Source organism: Puma concolor, chromosome B3 (genome assembly GCF_028749965.1).
Source record: "Puma concolor isolate L17-30 chromosome B3, mPumCon1.1.hap2, whole genome shotgun sequence".
In the NCBI taxonomy this organism is placed as follows: Eukaryota; Metazoa; Chordata; class Mammalia; order Carnivora; family Felidae; genus Puma; species Puma concolor.
The window spans coordinates 117,467,815-117,492,961 of NC_141672.1; the positions used below are offsets into that span (position 1 = coordinate 117,467,815).

General features: G+C 58.5%; 1 protein-coding gene across 1 annotated transcript; it reads right to left on the minus strand.

Moving 5' to 3' along the window:
• Nucleotides 1-297: 297 nt before the first annotated feature.
• SEMA7A (semaphorin 7A (JohnMiltonHagen blood group)) lies at nt 298-23,370 on the minus strand. The gene is made up of 14 exons (XM_086711205.1): nt 23,145-23,370; nt 9,787-9,938; nt 9,208-9,249; nt 8,790-8,882; nt 8,488-8,572; nt 8,258-8,368; nt 7,460-7,599; nt 6,700-6,884; nt 5,751-5,859; nt 5,468-5,666; nt 2,908-3,035; nt 2,565-2,719; nt 2,297-2,358; nt 298-1,988 (listed from the first exon to the last, which is right to left on the minus strand). Exons 1-14 carry the CDS (start codon nt 23,311-23,313, stop codon nt 1,627-1,629), a joined length of 1,992 nt encoding a protein of 663 aa, XP_086567331.1. The 5' UTR covers nt 23,314-23,370; the 3' UTR covers nt 298-1,626.
• Between the last annotated feature and the right edge of the window lie 1,777 nt (nt 23,371-25,147).

Sequence of the window (25,147 nt, forward strand, 5' to 3'; positions counted from 1 at the left end):
TAGAGGCAGGGGGGTGGAGGTGGGGGTGGGGTGGGGTGGGGAGAAAGGCCAGCTCCCCAGGTATGAACAGAGGAGCTGGCGTGCAGAAGCCGCCTGGCTTCCCGTCAACAGCTTTGCAGGCAGCACACCACGGCCCAGGAGATGTGGGTGCACACCCCACCCCTGTCTCTCGCTAGCTAGGTCTCTAAGGGCAGAAACAGCGAGTGTGTGTGATGAGGAGGTGGCGAGTCATAAACAGGAGCCCCCCACCCTTGTCCCCCAACCGGGCTGGCTTTACAAGCAAGAAGCAGGCACAGGTAAATAAATAGCTTGTTTATTAGTAATATGTTACATTATTAAAGTGCATTGAGAAGAGATGCAGGGGCCAAAGCTGGAAGGCCGCCGGCCCCAGGCCCTGCCCTGGGCTGGCCAGACACAGCCAGAGAAGGGCCCAGCTCTCTGTTGAAACCCACGGACAGGGCTGGGGGCAGAGCCGTGCACCTGGAGAGCTTGGCCCAGGCTGTCCCCACCGGAATTCACAGTTTAGCCTAAGTTATAACATGTCCTGAGCTGAAGGTGGGAGACTAGGAGCATGGAAGCACAGCCCCTGGGGAAGGGGGCTGAGGGGAGGGGAGGGGGCCCCCCCCACCCCCCAGCCCCCAATGCCAAGGGCAGAGTCCTGGAACCTCCCCCTGAGGACCCGGCTCCTCCTTCTATATGAATGTGGTGAACCTAGGGCTCAGTTTCTCCTTCATTTTCCCCTGTCTCCCTCACCCGACCCCCTCCCATAACCGCCCCACACTGGGGACTGGGACCATGCCCCCCTCAGACTGGGATCCCAGGGCAGAGCCAGCTCATGCCACTCTCCTCGAACCCATGCCTGTCCCTAGACTCTTATCCCCTCCCCGGAGCCTCAGACTGGGACCCCCCCCACCCCAGCCCATTCCTTCCCCAGTCCCTCCCTGTCCCACCCCACCCCCAGCATGTAGTTTTGGTATTTTCATACAGATGCAGTCAGAATTAGCTATACATGAAATAAGCCTAACATAAAAATAGAGCTTTTTCCGTCCTTCTGTCCGGAAAGCAAACATCCTTCAATAAACATGCAAGACGGCTGCCTAGTGGGACCCAGGGCTGGTGAGGGAGCCGTAGAAGGCAGCCCTGGGCCTACAAGAACAGCAGCTACCCCCAGCCATGGCAGGAGGGAGGAGGAGGGGGCAGTTTGCGTATAGAGAGTCCGATGGACTTGGGCCTCAGCCCCAAGGTCCAGAGCCTGGGGCCCAGCTTCCCTTTCCAAATCCCATTCTGGCCCATGGACTCTTGGGCTGGGAACATCACTGCATTTAGTCAAGTTTGAGGAGGAGTTTTTGAAAAGTAATCTCCAGAAGGTAAAATCTTAGGTCACCAATGCCCCAGCTTCACAGTCAGCGCCTTCACTCTGTAGCCCCCACCACCCGTGCCTGCTCGGGCCCGGCAGCCGCCTGCGGCTGGCCATCTCCAGGCCTGGTGTCCTTCATCAGGTTATGCAGTCCCCCTGGAAGAAGCATCGGGCAAGGAGCTCGCCGGGCCCAGCCGGCTCTGGACGGGAAACTTTTCTAGTGCCCCTGAGGCTGCAGGAGCCTGTGCCATGCCCAGCCCCAGGGGACCTTAGTGGACCAGCAGGCCGAGAGTGAGCGTGGGCAGGACGCCCAGCCAGAGGGAGGCGGCCAGGGCCCGGGCCCCACCCAGCAGGTGCTCGGCCATGGCGCCGTCATCGGGCAGCAGCTCCCAGTGCTGAGCCTCACGGAGGTAGGAGCCCTCCTGGGCCTCGCAGTGGTAGTGGCCATACTGGCGGGCTGTGAGGTTCTCGATGAACAGGATGCAGTTGGGGCTCTGATGGCCTGGCTCGCAGCTCTGCTCCACGTTCTCCTCGTGGCGCCATGAGTAGGTGGCATGACGGGACTCCATGGGGCAGCTCAGGTAGTAACGAGAGTTCCGAGCCAGGGAAACCTTCTGCAGTGGGGCCCTGTCTGGAGAGGGACGGGGGAGGCAGCCGTGAGGAGAGGCCGAGGGCTCCCAGGGCAGACTGTATCCTCCTCTGCTGGCTGGGCCTCCAGGGCCAAGGCTTCTACATGAACACAGTGCCAATCTCCTCCCCACTCTCCCCTGCCTCCCTCACCATCCCCCTCTCAACAACCACCCTCCCATACGACAGGGCCCCCTCTGCAGGACTGTCCTGCCCCATCTGCCTGGGGCCCCCAGGGCCAGGCCATGTCTCTCTCAGACAGGGCTGTGCCACCCTCAGCAGATTGGGGCCCAGCAGGGCCAGATCAGGTACCTGGCTTTGGGTTGGGGCATTCTTTGTGTGGCTCAGCTGGATTAATGGACTGCAGCACCGGCCTGGAGTTGGAAGGGGAAGAGAAAGCTGAGTGGACAGGAGGTCTCGGGTCTGGCCCCCCATCCCTGTCCTCGTTCCCCACCCCCCACCCCCCCACCCCACCCAGAGGAGGTTGTGGCCCAGCACCGAAGCCTCTTGCAGCCCACTGACGCCACCCCCACTCCTATGTCCACCTCCTCCCAGGAACAAGGGCCCCTGGCCAACGTACCCGTGGGAGCTGTAGATGGAGACACAGCGGCCCTGGTCCCAGCCGCAGTAGGGGTCTCGGGCCATGAGGCAGCCATGACAGCCCCCGCCGTAGACTTCACACAGGTCCAGGGGCACCTGGCTCACCTCCCACTGGGAGCTCACATACAGCTTCCGCTAGAAGAAGAACACAACTGGGTCAGGCCAGGGCCCCCAGCCCCAAGAGAGTTCTAAGTCCCCAGGCTACCCTCCAGGCTCTGAGCCCTGGGGCCCAGAGGCTCTTAAAAGGACATGCAAAGGAGCTCTGTCCTCAGCTGGCCATCGCTGGGTAGCTCCATAGGATACAGTGGGGTGGGGAGGCTCACCCGCTCAGCGTCCAGCGACATGGCCTGGATGGCGGCCGGGTGGTGAAAGGGCTGGATCTCCATGATGTTGAAGGCAAGGCTGCGTTCCCGCTCCTCTGACTCCACCACCTTGTGGATGGTGCCCCTGTCTGTGGGCGAGGGGCAGAGGGTCAGCGGGTCGGTGGGCAGGAGATCCCCAGAGCCAGGCAGCCTCCCTCTTGGCTGCGCCAACCAATGGGATAGTCGGTGGAGGAGGGCTGGGAAGTCATGGCTCAGGCGAGGGTCACAGGACTGGGGTGGGGTGAAGCGGGGAGAGGGTGACTGGGAGCCTGAGGGCAGCTCTGAAAGCTTCCAAATCTGGGCCACAGAGGCCATCCCAGGAGGCCCAAGGCTCTACCAGTCCACAGGGGCACAGAGCCGACTGTCCTATAGGCACAGCCCCGAGTGCCTAAATCCTGTGGGTGGGAGCCCATGCGCATTAGCATTTCGGTTGTTGAATCCTCCACACCCTTAAGAGGTGGGTATTATCCTCCCAGTTCAAAAAGGAGGAAATGAGGCTCAGAAAGGCTGAGCAACTTGCTCAAGGTCACACAGGTGATGACCGGAACCCAGAGGCATCAGAACCCCACCCCTCAGCTCCTTCTATGATTCCCCTGTTTCCTGGACTCTTTGGGGATGTTTTCTTTAAATAAACTTTTCATTTCGGAGTAATTTTAGCTTTACAGAAAAGCTGCAAAAATAGTACAGACTTCCCGAATACCCTTCACCCAGTTTCCCCTAACGTTACCGTCTTATGTAATTGTGGTACATTTGTCACAATGGAGCAATCGACACTGAGACATTACTATTACCTCAACTACAGACTTTATTTGGATTTCTTGGGTTTTTCCACTAATGTCCTTTGTCCGTTCCAGGATCCAATCCAGGACTCCACATTGTATTTAATCTTAGGGGATTTTCTTTTTAATTTTTATAAAATCTTAGATCTAAAAAGGGCCAGGCTGCCTGCCTCCGAGGCCACGCTCTCTCCATTCATACCTGTCAGGGACTAATGGGCATCCTGACCCCCGGGCCCTCCCGTTCCCACCTCACCCGCTGTCCCAGTTTCTAGAATAGCCTACCTCCCCCATTCCTCCCTCCCAATTTCCCAGGGCATCACTTGCCCCAAAAAAGCAGTCAGATGATGGGATGATTGCTTGCCTAGGATTCTCCTTTATGTGTCTATGGCCCCCCTCCGCAGGCTCTGAGATGTGGCCAGACGCTCCTCTGTCCTGACAAGCCCCCAGCCTTGCCACTGCCTTTGCACACACTGCCTGCTGCAGCCCCATAACTGCTTCCCACAGCTTCTCCCAAATGGGTGAGCCTCCTGCTCTCTGCAGAGGGCTCAGAAAGTTCTATATCTCATCTGGCCCTAATCCTTCCTGCTGCAGGATCCAACATGGCATCTCTCCAATGGCCCTCACACCAAGACCTCATCACTCACGTGCACTCACCTCCCAGGTCTGCAGGAAGGGAGCCCACAGCCAACCCGGCTTTCCTGGTCCTGGCTCCTGCTCCCATGCCTGTGTTGTGTGACCCTTCCTCTCCGACACCCCAATGCCCTGCCATCGCCTGGCTGACCACAGCAGCTAGGCCAGCCGCTGCCGAGCAGAGAAAGGACAGGGGCCCATGGGTGTAGCCAGGATGAATGGAGGAGTAAAGAAGTGGGGTCTCAGGACCCAGAAGCCGGACCCCTTGGGGAATTCCTTTCCTGGAGGCCTCTAGGAGTCAAACAACCAATAAGGCCACCATGGCCCTGAGAAGGCCACAGAGTGAAACTATAGCAGGAAGCCACATTGAGGGGGAGATGTGAATAACTGAGGGTGGGTGCCTGAGGCCCTGACTGCTAGGCTCCTGGGGGAGACACTGCCCTTTCTCACAGCACCACCACTCAGTCTCAAGGAAAGCCTGTGGCCCCACCAACACTGATCTCCATGCTTTCTCCCAACAGCCCCCTTTGCCCACAGCCTGGGAGCAAGAAGCTACCAAAAACTCAGCTCAGAGCTGGCTCAGCAGAAAACTGCCCCCCGGGGAAGCCCCCTCTGTGGTCCTCTGCAAAGGCTCCGCTGTCTGGAAGCCCCTCCTCACGGCTCACTAAATTCTTGGCATCCCACATCAAATGTTTCCTCTCACCTGCATGGTCCCCAAGACAAGGAGAGAGTTTGATTTCCTCCTTCTGCCTAGCAGAGGCCCACAGGATCCCAGTGACCAGGTCCTTCCTCCTGACTTTCCATTTCTCTTCCCACCCCCTTCCCCGGGTCAGACATCTGGACCAAAGCTACGCCCAGCTTTGCTCGGTCTCGCTACATTTCGGCCTCTGAATCCCCACGCTTGTTCTCCTCCCATCCTAGGATACCCCCTCCTCTTCCCTCTGCCCCCACCTCCCTTCCACAGCCACACACACTGACACCTGACAGCTCTTGGTCACTCAATTCTTCCTTCCAAGTATAAAGTTCCAACCAGATGCCAGTGACATCATTCCCTATACATTTCATATCCGTTTTTACAAAGCAGGCCAGAAGGTCCTGGGGGAGCCCCTCACCTGTGGTTAGGTAAAGCACGTGGAAGGTCTCCCCACGGCTGGCCTGCATGCGGTGGACAACCACTTTCTGGTAGTGGTACTTTGAGTGGAACAGTGGCGTCTTCAAAGGCCCCATGGGCTCTACTCTCTGTGCCACCTCAGGGTGACTGTCAGCCACCTGGAAGGTCTCCGTGGGTATGGGCTGCCGGTCTGGGAGACACTGGGCAAGGAGAACAGGTCCAGGTTAGTCAAGTGGCTGGGGGGCGGGGCTGGGGCCTGGGCCACGGTGGGCGTCACAGCTTACCTTGCCAGGCCGAGGGTTGGGAAGGCTCGAATGGTAGCCCTTGAGTGAGGAAGTACGAAAGACCTTGTCAATGTCACCAAGGGAGTACACACAGACAGCTGAGTAGTTCCTGGGGGGACACAGAGACCGCCTCACTGGAGGGCCCAGGACCCACCCACCCTCATTCACCCAGGCCAGCCCAGCAAGCCCGGGCCTGAGAGTTATGAAACACCGGAGAAGGAAGGAGGAAACGAGAGAGGACGGGGGAAGGGAGAGAGGGAAGTTTAACCAAATTTCTCTCTGTCACAATCTAATCACCCAACCTGTGTTCTGTCACAGAATCACTGAGTTCTGAGGCTAACCCCAGGGCAGGAGAAATCCCAACACACGCACTCCTATTGGGTGATTCGCCAACCTCGCTGGACACAGCGGCAGCACACTGATGCCCAACACAGGCCTGTCCCCTTCCCAGCCTGGCTGGGTCTACCTGCCCAGGGGCAACAGAGCAAGGTTTTGGCCTCCCCACCCTGTCCCCCAACTCTCCTCACATCCACCTAACACCTTTGCCTGCCTTGTTTTCAATCAATGAGAGTGATTAAGAGGTGTGAATTATCAGGCGCAGGCAATGCTTGAGCAGGTGTGATAGCACCCAGCACCTAAGAGGCCTCAGCAGCCTCTTCCCAGCGCCCAGCACCCACTCTGAGCACATAGCTGGTGGACACACAGGCACAGGCGCAGTCACGAGCATGCACATGGCATGTGCGCGCACACCCGTCGTATACAGACTCACAAACACACCAGTGCACGCACCTCCCTGAGCACTGGCTATCCCCCACCCCATGCCCAGCAACGGCCCTGTCCCTTGAACCTGGGGTCCCCACTCGTGCCACATCAGCCTTCTCCTCAGCAGAGCCCAAGCCTCTTAACCAACGCCAGCTCCAGCCCCAGCCCCAGCGTGAAGGTCACTCACCAAGGGTTGGAGAAAACACCATAGACTCTCGTGTCCCTCCACTGGCCATTAGGGTCAGGGAGCAGAAAGACGTCCTGCAGCCTGTTGAAGTTCTTGTTGGTGGCGACATCGCTGCACACCAGCATGGCTTTCAGGAAGGTGTTCCACTTGGAGACCGACAGTGAACTCTCGCCGCCCTGGTCCCCCTGAAAGGGTGAGGAAGAGGAGGCCCTCAGCACCTGCCCACGCTGCTGCACACACCCGAGGCACCTGCCACCAGGAATGCCAGCGCCCAGGCTTCAGAGGAGGAAAGAGAGCTCTGAAAGGGGCCAGGACCTGCCAGGGGACAAGGCACAGCTGCCTCTCCTCTCAGGCCAGGTCCTTGGGCCAGGCTCCAGCCGATCCAGGGCACAGGGCCAGCAATGGGGACCTGCAGGGTAAGGGTGCCAGGTCCCCATAGAACAGATTGGCACCTTCACACAGGTGAAACAAACACGTGTAAACACACGTTCATACTCACGAACACACTCAAACACATCCGGCATGAATACAGACATTTGCACACCACCACACATGCACGAGACCCCCTCTTTGCCCACGTACAGATGCATGGACCTTCTCGTGCACACACATTTGCTCCCACAATCCCACTCCCAGACTCACTCGCACATTTCACGCACTCCTTTATGAAAACACGTGTGCACACCTGACCCAGGCATGTATTCCCTTGCTCCTGTTCAGGCTCAGACACACACTCTTGCCCACTAGGCCACACACTCACCCTGCAGAGCTGGGCCACACGGGACACATTGAGAGGAGCCTCGGGGTTCTTGTCGGGATTGTCCTCTCGGAAGAAGTAGTAGATCTTGTCATCATAGGCCTGGTCTTGGTGCACAATGGTAGCCTTGATGAACTGGGGGTCTGCCAAAGACACAGATGAATGGATGTGAGGCTGGGAGCCTGCCCGGAGGACCCATCCTGACTCTGTGCGTGCGCACACACACACACACACACACACACACACACACACACACACACCTAGTCTCTACAAACAAACCCAGAGCAAATCAGACCTAGACTAAAACTCAGAACATCAGGTCCAACAGCCCAAGGGGCCTGAGACTCTGCACCCCCACCCCACACTTGTTTTGTCCTCTTCCACAAAGATGTCATCGGCCCAGGAGCAATGACTTCATGCCTAGGGACTGGGGGGAGGTCCCTGGGGGCCCCTATGTCACTTCTGCCTAATTGGCAGAGCCCTAATGAGAAGGAGGAGGTGTGGCGCCGACATGAGCTCAGCAGAGGGATACACTATGGCTCTTGGGGACCCCACGCTGGGTCTGCAGCTTCCTCTGTTTTGCTCCCAATGTGTTGGGCCCACCCTGCCTCCACACCATTGTCTCTGTTGGTCCCTTAAAGACAACCTCCTCAGCTCTGGGTACCTGCCCCCCGTTTCTTGAGCGGGCTGTGGCCCAGCAGCCCTTGGGGAGCCCTCCTATGGAAACTGAGGGCTCTCCATCCACTGCCCTGGGCATTCACACCCCTTCAGCCCTCACAGCCCAGCCACAGCCCGACTCACTCTGCATAACGGTATCACTGGTATACAGCTCAATCTCGCCCTGGATGCGGCGGAACCGAGGGATCTTCCCGTTGAACTCCTGCTTCCGGATTGTGGAGTACACTTCGTCCCCTGGGCATGGTGGGAGGGGCATGGGTAAGGGCAGACAGCTCCTAGAAGTCCCTCCTCCGAACCTGGGCCACTGGACACAGAGCTGACCACCCTCCCCCAGCCCAAGGCAGCTGCCCTACCATCAAACAGAACCAGCGAGTTCTCATCTGGGCTGAAGGGGGCATAGCCTCTCTTTTCACCAAGCGACTCCACGGTGCCGTTCACCTGGGGGAGACGAAGGAGGGTCAGACAGCACATGATGCCATGGCCACCGCTTCCTGTGGGCGCCAGCTTCCCAGCCACGATCCCCATCGTGGGATTTGATGCAAAGTGAGGCCAGCCTCAGAGTGCCCCCCCCCCAGCTCCTTCCCAACGTGGTGGGGGCAGAAGCCCACCCAGACGAGGGTGAGCTGACCAGGTGCACGGGGAGGGGCCTTCTCACCAGACTCCAACAGCTGGGGCGCCGGGCATTGGTGCCACAGATGAGCAGCCCCTCACCCTTCCTCTCCAAGAGCGTGATGTAGTTCTCACAGTCCTGCCCGGGCAAAAGGGAAAGAGAGATGTTGGCTGGAGGCCCGGCAGGCCCAGCACTAGGACCCTCAGTCTTGGGGCAGGAGGCTTCGGATCTGAGCAGAGGAGGTGCCACTGACTCCAATGCCCCAAGAACAGCAAGGACACAGGGGCCTTGGTGAAGAAGCATGTCTCCCTTCAGAATTGGGAATCCTGGGGCAGGGCTACCTCTCTCCTCCCAGACTGTGGCTCCTGAGGCAGGGCCATGCCTCCTTCCCCAGACTCTCAGGGACTCCTGTCCCTTTTCCAAGCGGGTCAGCCTCCCCTCTGTACTCTTCTCCCTCACTCACCCGCTTGTCCAGGCAGGACCCCTTCGTGGAGCCAATGTTCACCTGGAGGGGAGGGGAAAGCATTAGGCCATTCTGCCAAGGCAACATGCCTGTGTGTGCTTTCTATGCATCCTCAGGACGAGCTCATTTTATAGATGAGCAACTAGGGTGAGTGATTTACCCAAGATCACACAGGCTATTTGCCCTGATACCCAGAGCCAAAGCCCAGAGCTCACAGGCCAGCCCAGAGATCTCAGAAGATAGGGGCCATAGGGTTCTGGAGCCCAGCTTCCTGACTGGGTCTCCCCCATCAGCACTACTCACTTGGCCTGGGAGGTTAGCTCCAGGCTTTTCTCCGCACTGCCCCAACACCCACACCAATCTGGACTACCTTTAGGGAGCCTCTCGCAGGGACCATATATGGAACATAATGGGGGGGAGACCTGTTCAGAAGAGATGCTAGCTCCCCCGGATTCCCTGAGGCCCCTCACCAAGGACAGAGGGGAGATGAGAGAAATGGGGCGGGGAGGGAAGGAGGAAGGGGCTCAGCTCTGTCCCTGGAGCCAGCAGAGGGGTCCAGGCAGAGGGGTCTAGGCTCACCGTGCGCATGGAGGCATTCTTGCCCTCGGGGAAGTCGAAGAAATAGACCTTGCCACGTCCACCCACCCACACGGAGGAGCTGCCGGGCTCGTGGAAAAGCACCGTGTGAGGCTCAGCCAGGCCAAAGTCCACCCAGTCCTGCCCTGCGCGGCCTGAGGAGGAGGCAATTGGCAGAAATGTTGAGGCTGGGCCCTGGACAGGAAGAACCCCAACCCTCCCCACCCTGCCATGCGTATCAGCACCTGCGTGGCAGCTAGTGTTTGGGTCTGGGCTGGGGCAGTACCAGGACTCAGAGCCACGAGTGGGAGAAGTGAGGGATCCCCTGCTGGGGTCCAGCAACCAGCTGTCCTCACCTCAAATCCAAGGCCCCTGTCCTACAGTATGTGTAACCTCAGGATGAGGGCAGGATTTAGGGACCCCTGGGGAGAAAAAACACCCCCCCCACACACTCACCACGCACATACACACGCACACGCACACACAATCGGCTCTTCCTGGGAAGCTGGGCTCTGGCAGGAGGAACCAGGGCTCCCCGTCTCTGCCGCCAGGACAGAGCAAGCAGCCACCTCCTTCCCCTGCAGGTAGCTGGGCCTCTAAGCAGCCCACTTAGAGTCAAGGTTCCCAGGGATCACTTTGGTCAGAGCCCGAACCCCTCCTCTGGGAAGCCCTCTGCAACCCCTTCCCGCCCACCCAGCCCCTTAGTGAGCCGGTCAACTTAGATCAGAGCTAGAAAGGAATCTGAATGTCCACTCCTTCCCATGTTTACAGATGGGAAAATGGAAGTCCAGAAAGAGGCAGCCCAAGGTCACACGGTCGGTAGCAGGCACTGAACTAGAGCCCACGCTGCTGCCCCCAACTGGGCTCTGTGGCCTGGCCTGCTCTGGTCTGGTTTCACAGGGCCGCCAGCTCACCCTGGTGGGGAGAGATCAGCCCTCTCTCCCCAGCAACTCCGGGACAGGGAGCCCCTTCACAGGGCACAGTAAGCAGAAGGGCTGACCGGGACAATTTTGTCCAAAAAAGAAACCGTCTGTAGCCACTGCCTCCAGGGAGGAGACGTCTCATCTCCGGTGACATTGCTGAGGTTGTCCTGGTTGCAGGGCTAAATTACAGGGATGGGACAGCCTGTGGCTGTGACCCCAGCAATCAGCCACAGCTAGCATCTCCCCACCTCTGACCAGCTCAAGGCCTCACCCCAGAGCGCGGCCTGACCACTGTTTATTCAGCTGCAGCAATTTCAGGAGCAGCCAGCTTACCCAAGACCCTGAAGCAGGACGCACCACAGCCCCACAGGAGAGGACAGCCATTTCCCTGAGTCTGCCCCCACCCCCGAGCCCTCTTGCTGCCAACCAGCCATTCCTACCGATTCTGCCTTCAACGGGGGTGCACCCTGTGACCCATACCTTCGTTCCCTTTCCCTAAGCTACCTCCCTGCTCGGTCAAATCATCCCTGGAAGTGGGATATTCTCCGTCTTCACCTCAGCTGTGGCCTGGCTCACAGCACAGAGGCGGAAACTCGGCCCCTGGGGGGCACACTAGTCCAAGGTCACACTAGGAGGGAAGACAAGCTGCCTTATCCAGACAGTATTGGCTGGGGCGGGGGGTGGGGGGATGGGGGGGGGACATTCAGAGAGATGCAACACCGTGGGCCACAGAGAAGTGCTGAGCTCACAGCTCTCAGGTTCCCCTGGCTCTCCTGGGGCACCCCACACACAGCCAGAGCAGCTCAGCACATCAGGCCTCATCGTACCCCAGGCTCACCCCTTCAGCCCCAGCTGTGCAGGGCAGGGCTGAGACCCCGGCTCTGCACCGGGTCATGGGGACGTGGTGCTGGCCAAGGCTCATGGCTGGCAGGTCTCAGCCCCCGGGCTCCCCCGCCTTTTCAGTTGGGGTAAAATTAAAGTGCTGGGGTCAGCTCTCTGGCTCCCCTTTTACCGGCAGCCAGCCAGAGATCCAGACGGTCTGCAGCCACTGCCCGCCCCCCCCCCACCGTCCCCACTTCCCTAGCCAGCTATGGCCAGGGAAGGCTGCTTGTCTGCGTCTGGAGACAGGCTGGGCCCTGAGAGCCCAAGCCCCTGGAATCCTACCCCTCAAGCCACACTGGCCTCAGAGGAGGGGACTGCAAGGCCAATCACACACAGCTCTAGTGGTTGGGAAAGAGGCACCCGAGTGGCCCCTGAGGGACAGCTCTTGTCTGGGGGTCACGGTCCTGCCGTGGGGAATTTAGTCTGATGGGGGAAAGAAAGCCCTGCCCTGGGGAGTCAAGCCTGATGGGAGATGCATGGCCCAGCCCTGGAGAGCAAGGCCTGAGGGGGAGATCCGGCCCTATACCAAAATCCAGCCACAGAAGCGAGATGGCCATACCAAAGCAAGCCTCCCCAGATCTCATGCAAAACTGTTCTGGGACAGAACTCAGGACTGCTCACGAAGTACTTTTGAGGACACAATGGGAGGGAGGGTGAGGGCTGCCCGCAGCTGGGTGCAGCACCAGGCCCAGGGCAGTCCTGCACAGATCTGCAAGCCTGCGCCCCATTCCCTTTAAATCCTGGCTGCAGCAGCCAGGGTTGGGGGGAAGCAAGGGACTACTCGCCCCATTTTGCAGAAGAACAAACAGGGGCTGGCAGCATTGCCTCCCTTGACCCCCTGGCTCCTACCCCTCCCCAGTCTGCGCCTGGCGATGTGTATGGGGAGGACGGCACCAGCTCGAGGCCTTGGCCCATTCTCCACCCCTGCCCCAGCCTGGCTCCCGCACTGCCCGAGGCCCTCAAAGGGCCTGATTGTGCCCGGGAAGTGTCTGAGCGGCAGCAGCTCGATGAATACATGAAAGGAAGCTTTGTTCAGGTCACAGGAGCGGGGGCTGGGGGCTCAGGGGCAGGAGGGCTGCCTGGAAGTGAAGGCAGCACTAAGCCTTCACAGCCAGGACCCATGGCCCGATGGCACCATCACAGAGAGCTGGGTCAAGGAGGGGGCGGCATTCAAGGCTCCGCCCATGCAGGGGCTGAGCAAGCCCAGAGGTTGCCCCTAAAAAGACCCAGCCAAGTGAGCAAGTGTCACATCCTTAAATGCATCTTTTTGCTTCCCAGTGAATCCATAGGGCTGGGGGAGGCAGATCAAAGCTACGTGGGTCAGGAACAGGCAGGAAGAGAATTCCAGACAAGGGAACCAGCTGAGCAAAGGTGGGGAGGCTGACTGAATGGTGGGTACATAGACCAAAAGGTCCAGAATGTGATGTGGAGGGGAGGTACGGAAGCCCAAGGATACTGCCCATCAGTCTCCACTGCTGCCTTCTCCTCCCTTGGAGCAGGGCTAGGGTTGCAGGGCCAAGCTGGGGAAACCTCCCCTCCTCCAGCATCCCCCACCTCCTTTCTCTCCCTGCCTGACCAGCCCCCTCTGCTTCCCATCCTGCATGTCTAAAAGGAGCACCGTCTGGCACCGTGTCTCCCCCCTCACTCCCCGGCCTGACGCATTAGTGGCTGACTAAGTGGTAGCTAAAAGCTCCCAGAATAACCAGGGGTTCAGGCAGGGGAGGGGCTAGGGGCACATGGGGAGGGCATGGCCCCAAAGGTGGGCCAGGCACCCACCCCATCCTTGCTCCTTCTGGACCCAGAAAGCCCCCTGAGTCCCCTCCCTCCTCACAGTGGCAGGAGCTGCAAGGCCCAGCCCCAGCCAGAAAGGAGGGTCAAGAAGATAGCTGGGGGTGGGAGACAAGATGCTGTTGGCAAGAATCAGACCTGACTGCTCTTGGAGCCACCACCCTCCTACCACAGTCCCAGTGGCCCATGGGCTGGGGCAAGTCCGGGGTTCACACGCGCTGAGTTTTCCTAAAGCAGGCTGGCCTGGAGAGGTACTGCTCCTCCTCTCCTTCACTCTGTGTGTTGTCACCATCTGGTCCCCACTGTCCCCATATCCTCATTGCCTATGAAAGACGGGGGCAGCCCAAGGGGACGGTAGAATTGGGGCTGGAATGTATGGGATGTTGCTGTCCATGAAGGGAGCAACAAGGCAGGGACAGCCTTCCAACCTGACCCACTGACCCAAAGGGCCTTGAATGCTAACCTCAGGGAGCCCTTTGAAAGTGGGCGTTGAGGCAGGCTCTGAGAATGGCAGGAATGTGGGCACGCAGCAGGGAATGCCTGAGTCAGGCAGCTTGGGGGGCCGGGGCACGGAGCAGGAGCCAGGCCAACCTCTGACTGGGGACCCAGCCACATCCTCCCACGACGGCACCCCACCCTGCATTGTCAGGCCCACCTCACACCCTCGCATACCACACACACGTGGCTGAGAAAGAGGAGGGAGTCCTCCTTCCCACATGCAGTCCAAGAATTAGCATGCAGCCTCTCCACCCTTTGCAACCCATACCCCACAGGTCAAGGTGGAAGAGAGAGGATCTGAACAATCACTGGGCTGAGAGGGCACAGAGGCCAGACACATGGCAAGGAGGGCAGAGGTAGGGTCAGGCTACAGCCCAGGGCTTCCGGTGCCCATCACCAGCTCCAGCCCTCCAGGACCACAGCCCGGACCTCCCTGAGAGCCTCTTGATTTACAAAGCACTGTATATTGCTTCTTCCTACTTCCCTGGGTCATTTCCTGCTCCCCATCCTTCCCTCCCTGACCACCAGGTGAAAACTTGCTAACCTGATAACTGAAGGGAATCACCCACTCGCCCACTTTCCAGGTGAGCCCTGATCTCTCGGGAGCCTTTAGTAATTCAGGCCTCAAACCCTAAGGAGTGACTAATGGGGAAACTCAGCACTGCGTCAGATCAGCGGAGGGAAACTCTTCCACTGGGATGAGTGCAAATGAACAAGTGTTTCATCTCTGTTTCTCCAGATATGGCCAGGAATGAGGGCAGGAGAAGCCGTTCCTATCCACAAGCCCAGTTTCCAGGGTGGCCCCAGCCCATGCCAAGGAGCAGTGATGGTTGCTCTTGGAGATCTGGTAACACAGGACAGAGCAATGTTCCAGACAGCTGCCTGGCAGGCCCTTGAGGTGGTACGTAGCTCATGGCAGAGTGACAGGTCTGCCTGTCTTCATCAGCCATAGGAACAGTGAGCTGTGTGCTGGGCTGAAGGGGCACATCCTCCCACCCACCAAGGTCAGCTGTGGCGGGGAGGGGAACATATCTCACGTGTGGGCTCAGTCCTGGCTCCAAGAAGCCTGTGCTCCCTTTGCAAGCCAGGTGGCTGGTTGTTTGTGACCAGGGCCTTCCTGAGTTCAGTTTCCTTCTCTATGAATTGAAGAGGTTGGTACCTGCTACCATCTAGGTTTATATGACCCACTCATGGTTCTCAGGACAAATCACAAAACAGTCAGGGTTGAGTTCACAGGTCCTTTTGGGGAAGGTGGGATTACGAGTCCTGGAAGGGTCAGAGACAGCTTTTGGATGGAGGTGGGGGTAGCAGAAGAAGCCAACCTCACCTTCTGCCTCCATCAACTAGCCTGCCAAACTCCCCAGCCACCCTGCAACAAAGGCAAGTCAAGTGTATGCACCCCCATTTTTTTAGTTACTTTTTTATTTGAGAGAGAGAGTGGAGGAGAGTAGCAGAGGGGGAGGGGGGGGTGCAGAATCCCAAGCAGGCTCCATGTTGAGCATGGAGCCTGATGAGGGGCTCGATATCATGACCTGAGCTGACAAAATCAAGAGTCAGACGCTCAACCCACTGAGCCACCCAGGTGCCCCTGTACCATTTTATAGACAGGAAAACTAAGGCCCCTCCAAGCCGGCAAGGGCCATGCGCTCTCTGCACCATGCCACTGTGCTCAAAGGGCCAGAGGCTTGGCTGGTGGGGAGACCAGCTGGGGCCAAGGCTTCAGGGGAAAGGGCAGTGTGGACAGCAAGCTGTGGGGGCGCCAGTCTGACACCAAAGCCTATGTGGAGCAGGGAGGAGGTTCCAAGGCCAGGGAAGGCAGGAAACCCAGGATGAACATCATGTCCTGTCCACCTTCCGCCTGCTCTTCAGCCCAGCAGGTTCCAAAAGCCCCAGAGTAAGGCCAAGGTCAACTAACCTTCAAAGGAGAGGATGGGCAGAGGCATAGGGCCTGCCCTTGGGCGCAGAGCCAGGGCAGAGGTGGGGGAGAGGGCAGAGATGGCTACATCACCCTAGCAGAGGGAGGCAGACACGATGGGAAGACTTGAGAAACAGAAGGTTCCCCAGCTCACTCTTAGCCTGGGCCAGTCGGAGGGTGGGAGTGGGCAAAGAGCAAGGGCAGGCACCCAGCAGAGCCAGTAAGGGAGAGCTGGCAGGGGCCGGCTGCCAGGGCTGCATTTCATCAGAAATCAGAATGTCAAAGGAGGAGAATGACAGTGATGGCAACAGTGATTTTCCTGCCACCAAACTGTTCCACTGCATTTATTATGTGCCAGGCCCTATTCTTAAGTGATTTGTAGATAAATTAACTCACTTGGTCATCACTGAACTCTTAGAAGGTGGGATCTCTTACTACCCCCGTTTTATAATGAGCTCAGCGAGACACAGAACTTGAGTAACCCGCCCAGGATCACACAGCTGTTAAGGGATGGAGGTTGACTCTCAGGCAGCTTGATTCTGGAATCTGTGCTTAAAGCACTGCGCTCCATAGAAGGGCCCTTGGAAGCTTCCAGGCCAGTGCCTCCCACACAAAAGAGAAGACTGGGGGGCAGAGAGGGTGGAGCCTGGTCAGAGGCCTCTTGACCCATGAAGGCCTGACCGCGATGCCCCAAAGAGAGTGTAAGAGCGTGGGCGTGCAGACCCGAGGCACCAGGGATTAGGGGTGTGGGGTGGGGTGGTAGGGATCTGGGGGTGCAGCACAGCACTGAGTGCTGACCAGCATGACTAATTAGGAAGATAAATCTCTTGAGATCTCTACCCAAAATAGAAAGCACTGTCGAGCCTGAGGCAGACCACAGTGAAGGGCAGGATATGCTCATGAACCCTTCTTTATTATCTGTCCAGCCAGGTTCCTACCCAACCAGCACCAACCAAAAACACTCGCCTCCACCCCTGACCCCTCAGCTCAAAAACCCACCGTGACTCTCAACTGCCTACCCAGCAGGGCCCTCCCCCTCTACCTGGCAGTCAAGGCCCATGTCTGCTCATCTCTGCCAAGGCTCTTTCCCTCCTCCGCACCTTTGCTTGTGCTCTCCTTTACCTTGATTGCCCTTTCCCCTTCTGTCTGTGCACATGGTCTTTCCTGTCCTTGAACACCTGGTCTCAACCTCCCTGGCTTTAGGAAGTGTTCCCTACTGCTCCAGCCCTCACTGCTCTGTCCTCCCTCTGACCTTGTGCTAGATACCATCTGGCACACACCATCTTCTCTCAGATCACCTGTCTGGTGGGATTTCACCTGGACTGTGGGGTCCTGAAGGTGAAGTCCAGGCTTCCTCTCGCTCTGTGGGCCCTGGGCCAAGCCAAGGCCAGGGCTGGGCAAGTAGGGACAGTTTAGATAGTAGGGAGGGGCAGACTGGGGTAGTAGGCCACGTCGGAGGAACTAACATCTTGGATGAGGCTCCTGAGCCACTGACAGCGTGCTTAGTTTATCACAGTGACCTTCCTTCCTCACCAGGCTGGCTCAGAGCCCTGGGCCCAGCAGATAAACAACATGAGTGGTTCTCTGCGCCCCACCTTGCCCCCACCACACACACCTGCCCTTCGCTCTCAGTCTGGCTCTTCCTCTCACCCCACACTGACCTGTCCTGCTCTCATCTCCTGTCACAGTCCGTGGCTACACCTACAGGTTCCAGATCTCCCAGGTGCCCTCCCTAACCAGGCAGGAGGCCCACCTCTCCAGGCACCTGTGTGCTCCCCAAGGGCAAACCCTTGGGCCTTCTTCTGCTCTCTCCCCTAGAGAAGCTGCACAGACCTAGGCACGGGGGCAGGTGCTGGCTGCCTCCATAGTGAGGGCTGCCCCTGGGGGTGTTAGCACAGAGCCCGAGCCCTTGACTAGAAGCAAGGGGTGCAGGAGGCAGGGTAGGATCAGCCTAATCCCAGGCTGCCGTGACAGTTAAACCCAGATTAGCCCGTGACACAGATCAACCTGCCCTCAAGACCTGAGGCCCAGCTGCCCTGAGGAAAAGACCAGAGGAGGCACATCGAGCTGGCCCAATCTAAAGTCCTGAAGGGAAGATGGTCATGGCCAGTGGGGCTCCTGGGAGCAGAAAGCACTGGGGCCGGAAGAGTCTGGGCTCAGCCGAGCTGGCCGAGGAGGAAAGTGCTCAGTGAGCCCCAAGCCTGGGGAAAGAGCATGTAGACAGAGAGACAAGTGAAGGGAGGCCAATAGCTGAGGCCAAGAGCAGGCTTGGGCAGAAGATACAGTCCTGGTCCCAGCTCTGCCTATGTCATTGGGTGACCTTGGGCCAGTCTCTGTCATCTCTGGCCTCAGTTTCCCCATCTGTGGAACATGTCAGGGAACGTGTGGATCTCTGGCATTTGTTTTCTGATGTCCTAAGCTCTGCCCCATCAGGCTGTGTGGGTTGGAGTCATTCAAGAAGTTTCCTTGGAGGAAGTGAGACAGAAATGGCAGAAAGGAAGAGAATGGGGTGCTGGGGCGGATGACAAGCAGGGCAGTGGCCCCGAGGCAGGAAAACATGGGCGCTGGGGAGCGGTGAGGAAAGATGTGTGGGAGACAAGGTAGGCATGGGGCCCGGCCACCACGCAGCACTGGGGAAAGCAGTAGCTCTGTCACTGTGTATTCGAGGTGAACTGTTCAGCGCATTAACGTGAAGGGATGGAGGGGCCTCACGGGACAGACAGACGTGTCCAAAAAAGGAAATTAAGAGAAGGGGAAGCTTTCCGGCCCCCGAGCTGCCAACAGAGCAGAGGAAGTATGGTCAGTCTCTTGTGACATAGCCAGACGCCTATAGTGGCTGACATAAGGGACACGGGGCTGGGTGTGGAAGACAGGACGTCAGCTAGGGCCTCAGCTGTCAACTGTGGGGCCACCCACTCCCACCACTGCCCTCTGCGGGCTGCTGGGCCCCTTCCCCTGGCTGAAGCCTCAGCTTACCACCTGCACATTAGGGGCCCTGACCCGACCCCCCACAAAGAAGGGTACCCAGTTGTCCCTGCTTCTCCTGGGTGCCCAGAATTCTGCCCCACACCTGCCACGTCCCCTATGCCCAATGACCTACCCCTGCTAAGGTGACCTTCTCCTGGAAGGGAAAGCTGGTCAGAGGAAGGGCATGCTGCCCTCAGCAACAGGGCCTAGATCTTCCCCACAGGGAGAGTCTCTGGTGAGGAACAGGCTGCCTCATCTGCAGAACCTGGGCAGTCAGGAGTTAGGCAGAAAGCTCTGGTCTCCCTGGACCCAGCCCTGGCTTCCCATCAGGGAGCTAGGACACTCAGGAGGCCTTCCCTGCCAGATCCCTCTTCCTGCTGGCTGTGTAAGGTCAAATGGCTCACTTTAGATGTCCCCTCCTGCAAGAAACCTTCCTGGAGCCCCCAAGCCCTGGCTAACTCAACGTCTCCCTCCTGGAGACACCCACTCAGCTCCTCTCCTCTCCCTGGTCCTAGTTGCAAGTTTATGAAATTATGTCACACCAGGTACTTCCTCCTGTCCCTCCCCTCCGACGCTGGTTTCTACTCCTCCTGGCATCCCAACTTACCACCTCTCCCGGGAAGCCCTCCTTGATTGGGCAGACTGGGTTAGGTACCTCCTCAACCCCCATAGTTGCCCTTTGTTACAGGCCCTGCCACATTTTATTGTAACTGAAGGCTGACCTGCCTGTCTGCCTCCCCATCTACCCTGAGAAATCTACAAACTTGTCTACTTTCTCATCCCTGGGTCCCCAAGCCCTGCCCTGGGACCAATATAAGGTTGGCCCCAGCAAATGTCAAATATGCTAAATTACTATGTCCACCCTGGAGACCACAAACCAATGAGCCACTTCCTCCAGCTGATTCACAGCCTTCAGCTCACAAGAGAAAAAGATAGGAAAGAACACAGAACTCACGGATTTCCCCTGACTTCCCAGGTTTCAATTTCTCCTCCTCACCGCTAAGGTTTGAACTGGCCACCACGGCCTCTGCCCATCCCAGAGAATTCGCACTCTGATAAATATAAGCTCCTCCCTTCTTCTGCCCACTTTGGACATTTGAGGAAACTGAGGCTCAGAAAAAGGCATGTACGTGCCCAAGGTCACACAAAAACCAGGTCAGAGCTAGGACCAGAGCCAGGCTCCTGACCTCCCATCTCTTTTCTCCAAGCCGTATAGTCTTAAGCCCGTGCCAGCATCCACCCCACCCCAGCCTACTCTCAGAATCTTCACTATCCAGGACAGAGGGGCCACACAGCTTGGCAGGATGCTCCCGGTGACATCACCGTGCATCTCTCCCAGCTCTCCCAGCTTAGGAAACCCCCCTCTCCTCCTGGGAATTGCCCCCCTTCCCTGGTTCTGCAGAGGGAGTTCACCTTGAAGGTGATGAGCACATCTAAGTCCCCAAGGGGGCAAGGATTTCCACTGGAAATGCTGATGCTTGGGGAGCCCCAGCCGTGACCTCATCTCCTGGAGGAGGTGACAACAACCCCCTGCCCTGGGGAGTCGCCCCATAATGGCTCCCCCAGCAGCCACCAAGTCAACAATAACATCCTGTTGTTTAATTGGACAAGGGAGAGCCCAGAACCAGCTGGGCAGGTGGAGACTGGAGACTGGGCACTGTTTCTCTCGTTTCATGCTGGCTCACCTCTGATCTTGGGGGTCAGGACCTTCCTGGGCTTCTCCATCTCCTCCAAGCAGGGATGGAACAGGAGAGGGGTGCACAGCTTACATAAGCATGCCAACACAATCTCCTCTAGCCCCTGCTTGCAGGGAGGTAAGGCTCACACCTGGCATCTGTGACCAGTTCATGTGTCAGTGATGCCCTCAGAGGACAATCTCCAGAGCCCTTCCTGATCTGGCAAGCTCTGAGGGTCAGAGACAGATGCAGAGTTCAAGGGAACCCAGCAGGTCAGTGCTGACACAGTCCTCTCTCTCCTGGCCAGGCCTTCATCAGGCTGAAGAGACATCAGCCTTCCCAATAAGTGCAGGCTGGGAATCTCTCAGAACTCCCTGATCTAATCTTTCCCTGAGGCTTAGGAGACCAAGCAACAAAAAATAAATGACAGAGAAGAACCCTCCGTATCCACTCCAGCCCTTGCACCTATCCTGGCTTAAAACTAAAACTCTAGTCTATGCTTCATAAAAAAAACTGGCTCCAGAACTACCATTATCTTTGACCTAGTCATTCATGGAAGTCAATTCCCACAGCACCCCAACCCCTGCAAGACAGGGACCTGGCCTACAGCAAAGGCTGGAGGGCCCTCTTCTCAGCCTACTCCCCTGTTTGCCCTGCCCAAACCCATTCCTGTCCGACTGCCATGTGTCACCCCACAGGAAATAGGAGACAGCTGTCAGCCAGGCATACCATCACCAGCTGGTGGGCCTGGGGGATAGGCGGATGGCAGGGTCCGTCTGGCCAGTGGGGCGCCTGGCGCTGGTGCAGATGAGCAAAGACTGCCTTTGGACAAGATAGGTGAGGGGGTGGCAGATCCCAGTAGGGATCAATAGTGCATTATGAAGCAGAGGGCACGGCCAATGCGGGCCTCTGTGGTACAGTTGTGAACTGCGCGCAGGGGAGAGGTGGAGCTGGGCTGGGAGCTTTGAAAGTGGGTAAGAGGACTGAAAGCAGCTTTAAATAGCCCCAGGGTGGGGACTAAGTGCCCAAGATGTGGAGGTTCACATTAAGTGCTAAGATGTGGCTGCGCATTAAGTATAGGGGGAGGGGTCTTAGGAAGACTTGGGGCTAGGAACAAGCAGAGCCAAATGCAAGGGGTTGGGTGCAGGGGGTAGATTCCAGAACACTCAGATATGGCCATTTGCCCTTTTCAGAGTGCCCAAATGCTGTGCTGTCCAGGACAGCCAAGGGGACGGAGTCAAGGCAGGGATGCTGGCAATGCAGAGAAAGCCTGGGCTGGAGCTCGTATGACTGAGGGGTGGGCAGGTGTCCACCATGAATAGGCGACCAGAGGTCCAGCTTCCTGCTCTACTCCTACCAGAAATACCTCTGGCTGGGTAGCAGAACTGGCCCCCAGAGTCCCTCCTTTATGGCCAAAAAATTGCCTAAATCCTTCTCCCCTCCCTAACTCAGAAATAGCACTGGTCCTGTGCCAGATCAGAGCCCCCAGTTTGCACTGTGAGCTCACACACTGCGGAGTGACCTTGGGCAAGTCACATTCCCCCCGCTGCAGCTGCAGATCAGGCTACTTGTTTTGTGTGTGGGATTTTTTCCTCTCTCTGCTAAGAATACCTGCCCCAGATAATGCTCAGGCTCTGGCAATTCCTGCAAACCGCCTCAGGCATCAAAGGGCCTCCAGCAGGGCCAGACCAGACCAGTCCCCCAGTCCCCCAGCCCCCACTACGAGTCCACCACCACCACAGGGAGTCTGCAGTGCCGCCAAATTTGGAGGACAGAGCTCTGTCGGTCTAGGGGCGGGGAAGCATTTGTGTGCAATGCAGGGGAGGGGAGCTCAGTTCCTGGCAGCAGAAAGACTCAAACCCCACCTAAGCCGGCTTTCTGACCCATTGTACAGGGGTCTAAAGTGAGGCGCCCCTGGGGGAGACTCTGGTCCCCCGGTTCACATATCTATCGAGGCCTAAAAGCTGCACTCCCTCCCCAGATCCGCCACCTGGGGGTCCCAACGTCCGTGCCCCACCCAATGGGCACTGCCCCCCAAGCTGGCGCCGATTCCTGATGACAACTGCCACGTGCAGACAAGGGGGGAGCGGCCGGTCCTGGCATTGCAGAGGCAGCGCCCGGGTGCCCCAAGCCTCCGCACCGCACCTTGTCCCGGCTCGCCACTGGGTGTCCACCCCTTTACCCGGCCCGCGCTCGGGGCCGGGGCGGGGGCGGGGGCAGGCAGCGGGGTCTTTGTTCCCGCAGCCGGAGCGCAGCGGCGGCGGCAAGGGGTCCGCGCCCCCCTTGCCGGCCCAGCCTGCGCTGCGTGCGACAGCGGAGCCCGCAGCTCAAGAAGAGGAGACCTGGGTGGAGGTCCCGGCCGAAGAAAAGGTCCTGTACAGAGGTCCTAGCGCTGGAGGACCGAGAATGCCTCTCGGCCGAGAGAGGGGCCCTCTTCCTCCCCTGCGCCCCGGCGCTGCGGTTCCCGACTGGGGGCGGACTTGGAGCGACTTAGCCGGGGCTCCGGCCCCCGCCGCTCGCTCGCCGCAGCGTTACAGCCGCTCCAGCGTGCCAGCGCGCACACTCACACACTCACCCAGACCCACACGCTCCCCGCGGGGACAGCCCGGGACCCGCAGCGCAGCGCACGCACTCCCTCCGGTGCCGCACACTCTGCACCCGCCCCGCGCGGCGTCCGTTCCCTTTCCCCACCAGCCGCGCGGCGCCACCTACCTTTCCAGACAGCGGAGATGCGGGGTCCGCTCCTCTGGTGGCCTTGGGTGGCGGCGGCAGTCCAGAGCAGCAGCAGCAGCTGCAGCAGGAGCCAAGACCGAGCCAGCCGGCCGGGAACGCGGGCGCGCGGGGCGCCGAGGGAGGCGCATCCGGGCGGAGGCGGTGTCATCCCGCAGCCCGGGAGCGACAGCGGCGAGCAGCCGAGACTGAGCCAGCGCCCGACCGCAGGCTGCTCCCAGTGCAAGGAGGCGGAGTCAAATTCCTGACCCCACCCTCCCTCCCCGCTTCCCCACCCCGCAGCCTTTCTCGCCTCCCTGCTGCCCAAGGGGGGCGCAGTGCCCGCAGCTAGGGAACCTTCGCCACCCTCTCCAGGGCAACTCCAAGGGGAGAACCCGGACCGCCAGGGACAAGACAGACGTGGACTTCTCTGATCGGTGGCAGGCCCTGTACCCTCTCTGGGCCTGAAATCCACTCCCCCATACCCCATGAAAGGGTTGGCCTAGAAGTCGGGAAGCATCTCTCCTAGGGCATGGACCAGGTAACTGCACTAATGGCCAGCTAAGTGGTTTGGCCCCTGAAAGCTTGGTTCTCAGAGGACAGGCTAGCTTGAGTGTACATGGTTCCCTCGGAGACTATATGGAGGAGCAAGATGCTTTCCCCTGGGGGAAAACAGGCAGAGGAGTAGATGATCTGTGGGGAGCACTCAGCACCCCATCATTGCTCTGCCGTGAGAACGTGGAATTTTCATCTTGGCCTGACTCCCTCCCCTCTCCCTTCTCCTCCCTTTCCCAACCAGCAGCCTTCTGGGCTGCCTCCCCCCAGCCAGCTGGTGTGTGCTCAGAAAATCCAAACTCATTTCCATGTGAGTGGAGGGGGATGTAATTAAGAAGTCCCCTTTCCCAAGTAGAGAGAGGGGAGCCTCCTGCATTCCCAGGACTCCTTGTCCTGGAGGCAGGGTCAGACCAGCTTTAGGGAGTCTCCGCCCCCAAAGCATATAGGGCTCAGCCAAGCAGGCAACCTGATGACTGAGTGATGATGCCCGGCAGGATCCAGACCCAGTCCCTCTGCAGTTGGGTGGACAGTCCAGGCAGTTCTGCCATCAGCTCATCCTCTTAGAGCCACGTGGCTGCCCTCTATGAGGGGGTCTCCTCTCCTCGGGCCAGAGAGCGCCCAGACTCTCCACCTCTGCTGTGCCTGAGGGAACCAGGGATGGGAATCCCACTTACCCAGGACTTACTGGATACCTCTCCCCAGGCAGGCTGTACTGAGAGGAGGCAGGGTGAGGAGGACGTAGCAGAGGTACACATGGGCCTCTAGGACCCACACGCCTAGCTGGACTTGATTTACACGCTTCAGATACCATCGAAGACGGATATAGGCTGCCCAGGCCTCAGCCCCGGCTCCAGCCTTTTGCCCTGTGCCATGGCCAGAAGAGTTTTCCTACCAGGAAGTTTTGCTGTATCGTTCCATACTTTGTTTCCAGCTATCCCCTTCCTTCTTCCCTAAGGGCCCCAAGATACCCGAACAGGCCAAAAGGTGAAACCAGGATGCCTCTAGAGACCGGGCAGGACTAGGTTCCTGGCCTCCTGGGTGGGGCCAACAGCTTCCTGATGCCCAGAGTACAGTGCCCCAAAAAAGAGGGAGGCTATGAGCAAAGCCCGTGGCCCTGAACCCAGCAGCATGTCCTTGCCCAGGCTCGTCTCCAGGACATACTCTCTCTCCAGCCCAGGGCCTCATCTGCTGAATTGTATGGCCTCCAAAGTCTATCCTCTCTGCAAAGATAAAGAAAATTAAGAAATCACCTGTGCCTGCCTTTAAGCACTGAGAAGTCAGACTTAATGATCACATTGCCCATGTGCTAGGCAACTGACAACACACAACCCACTTCCACCTACCTTATCCCCACAAGTTTTACATTCTCTCCCTCACCGAGGGAGGGGGCACAACCCCATATTAGAGGACACTGAGGCACAGGGAGGGGGAGGGATCTGCCCAAGGTCAGC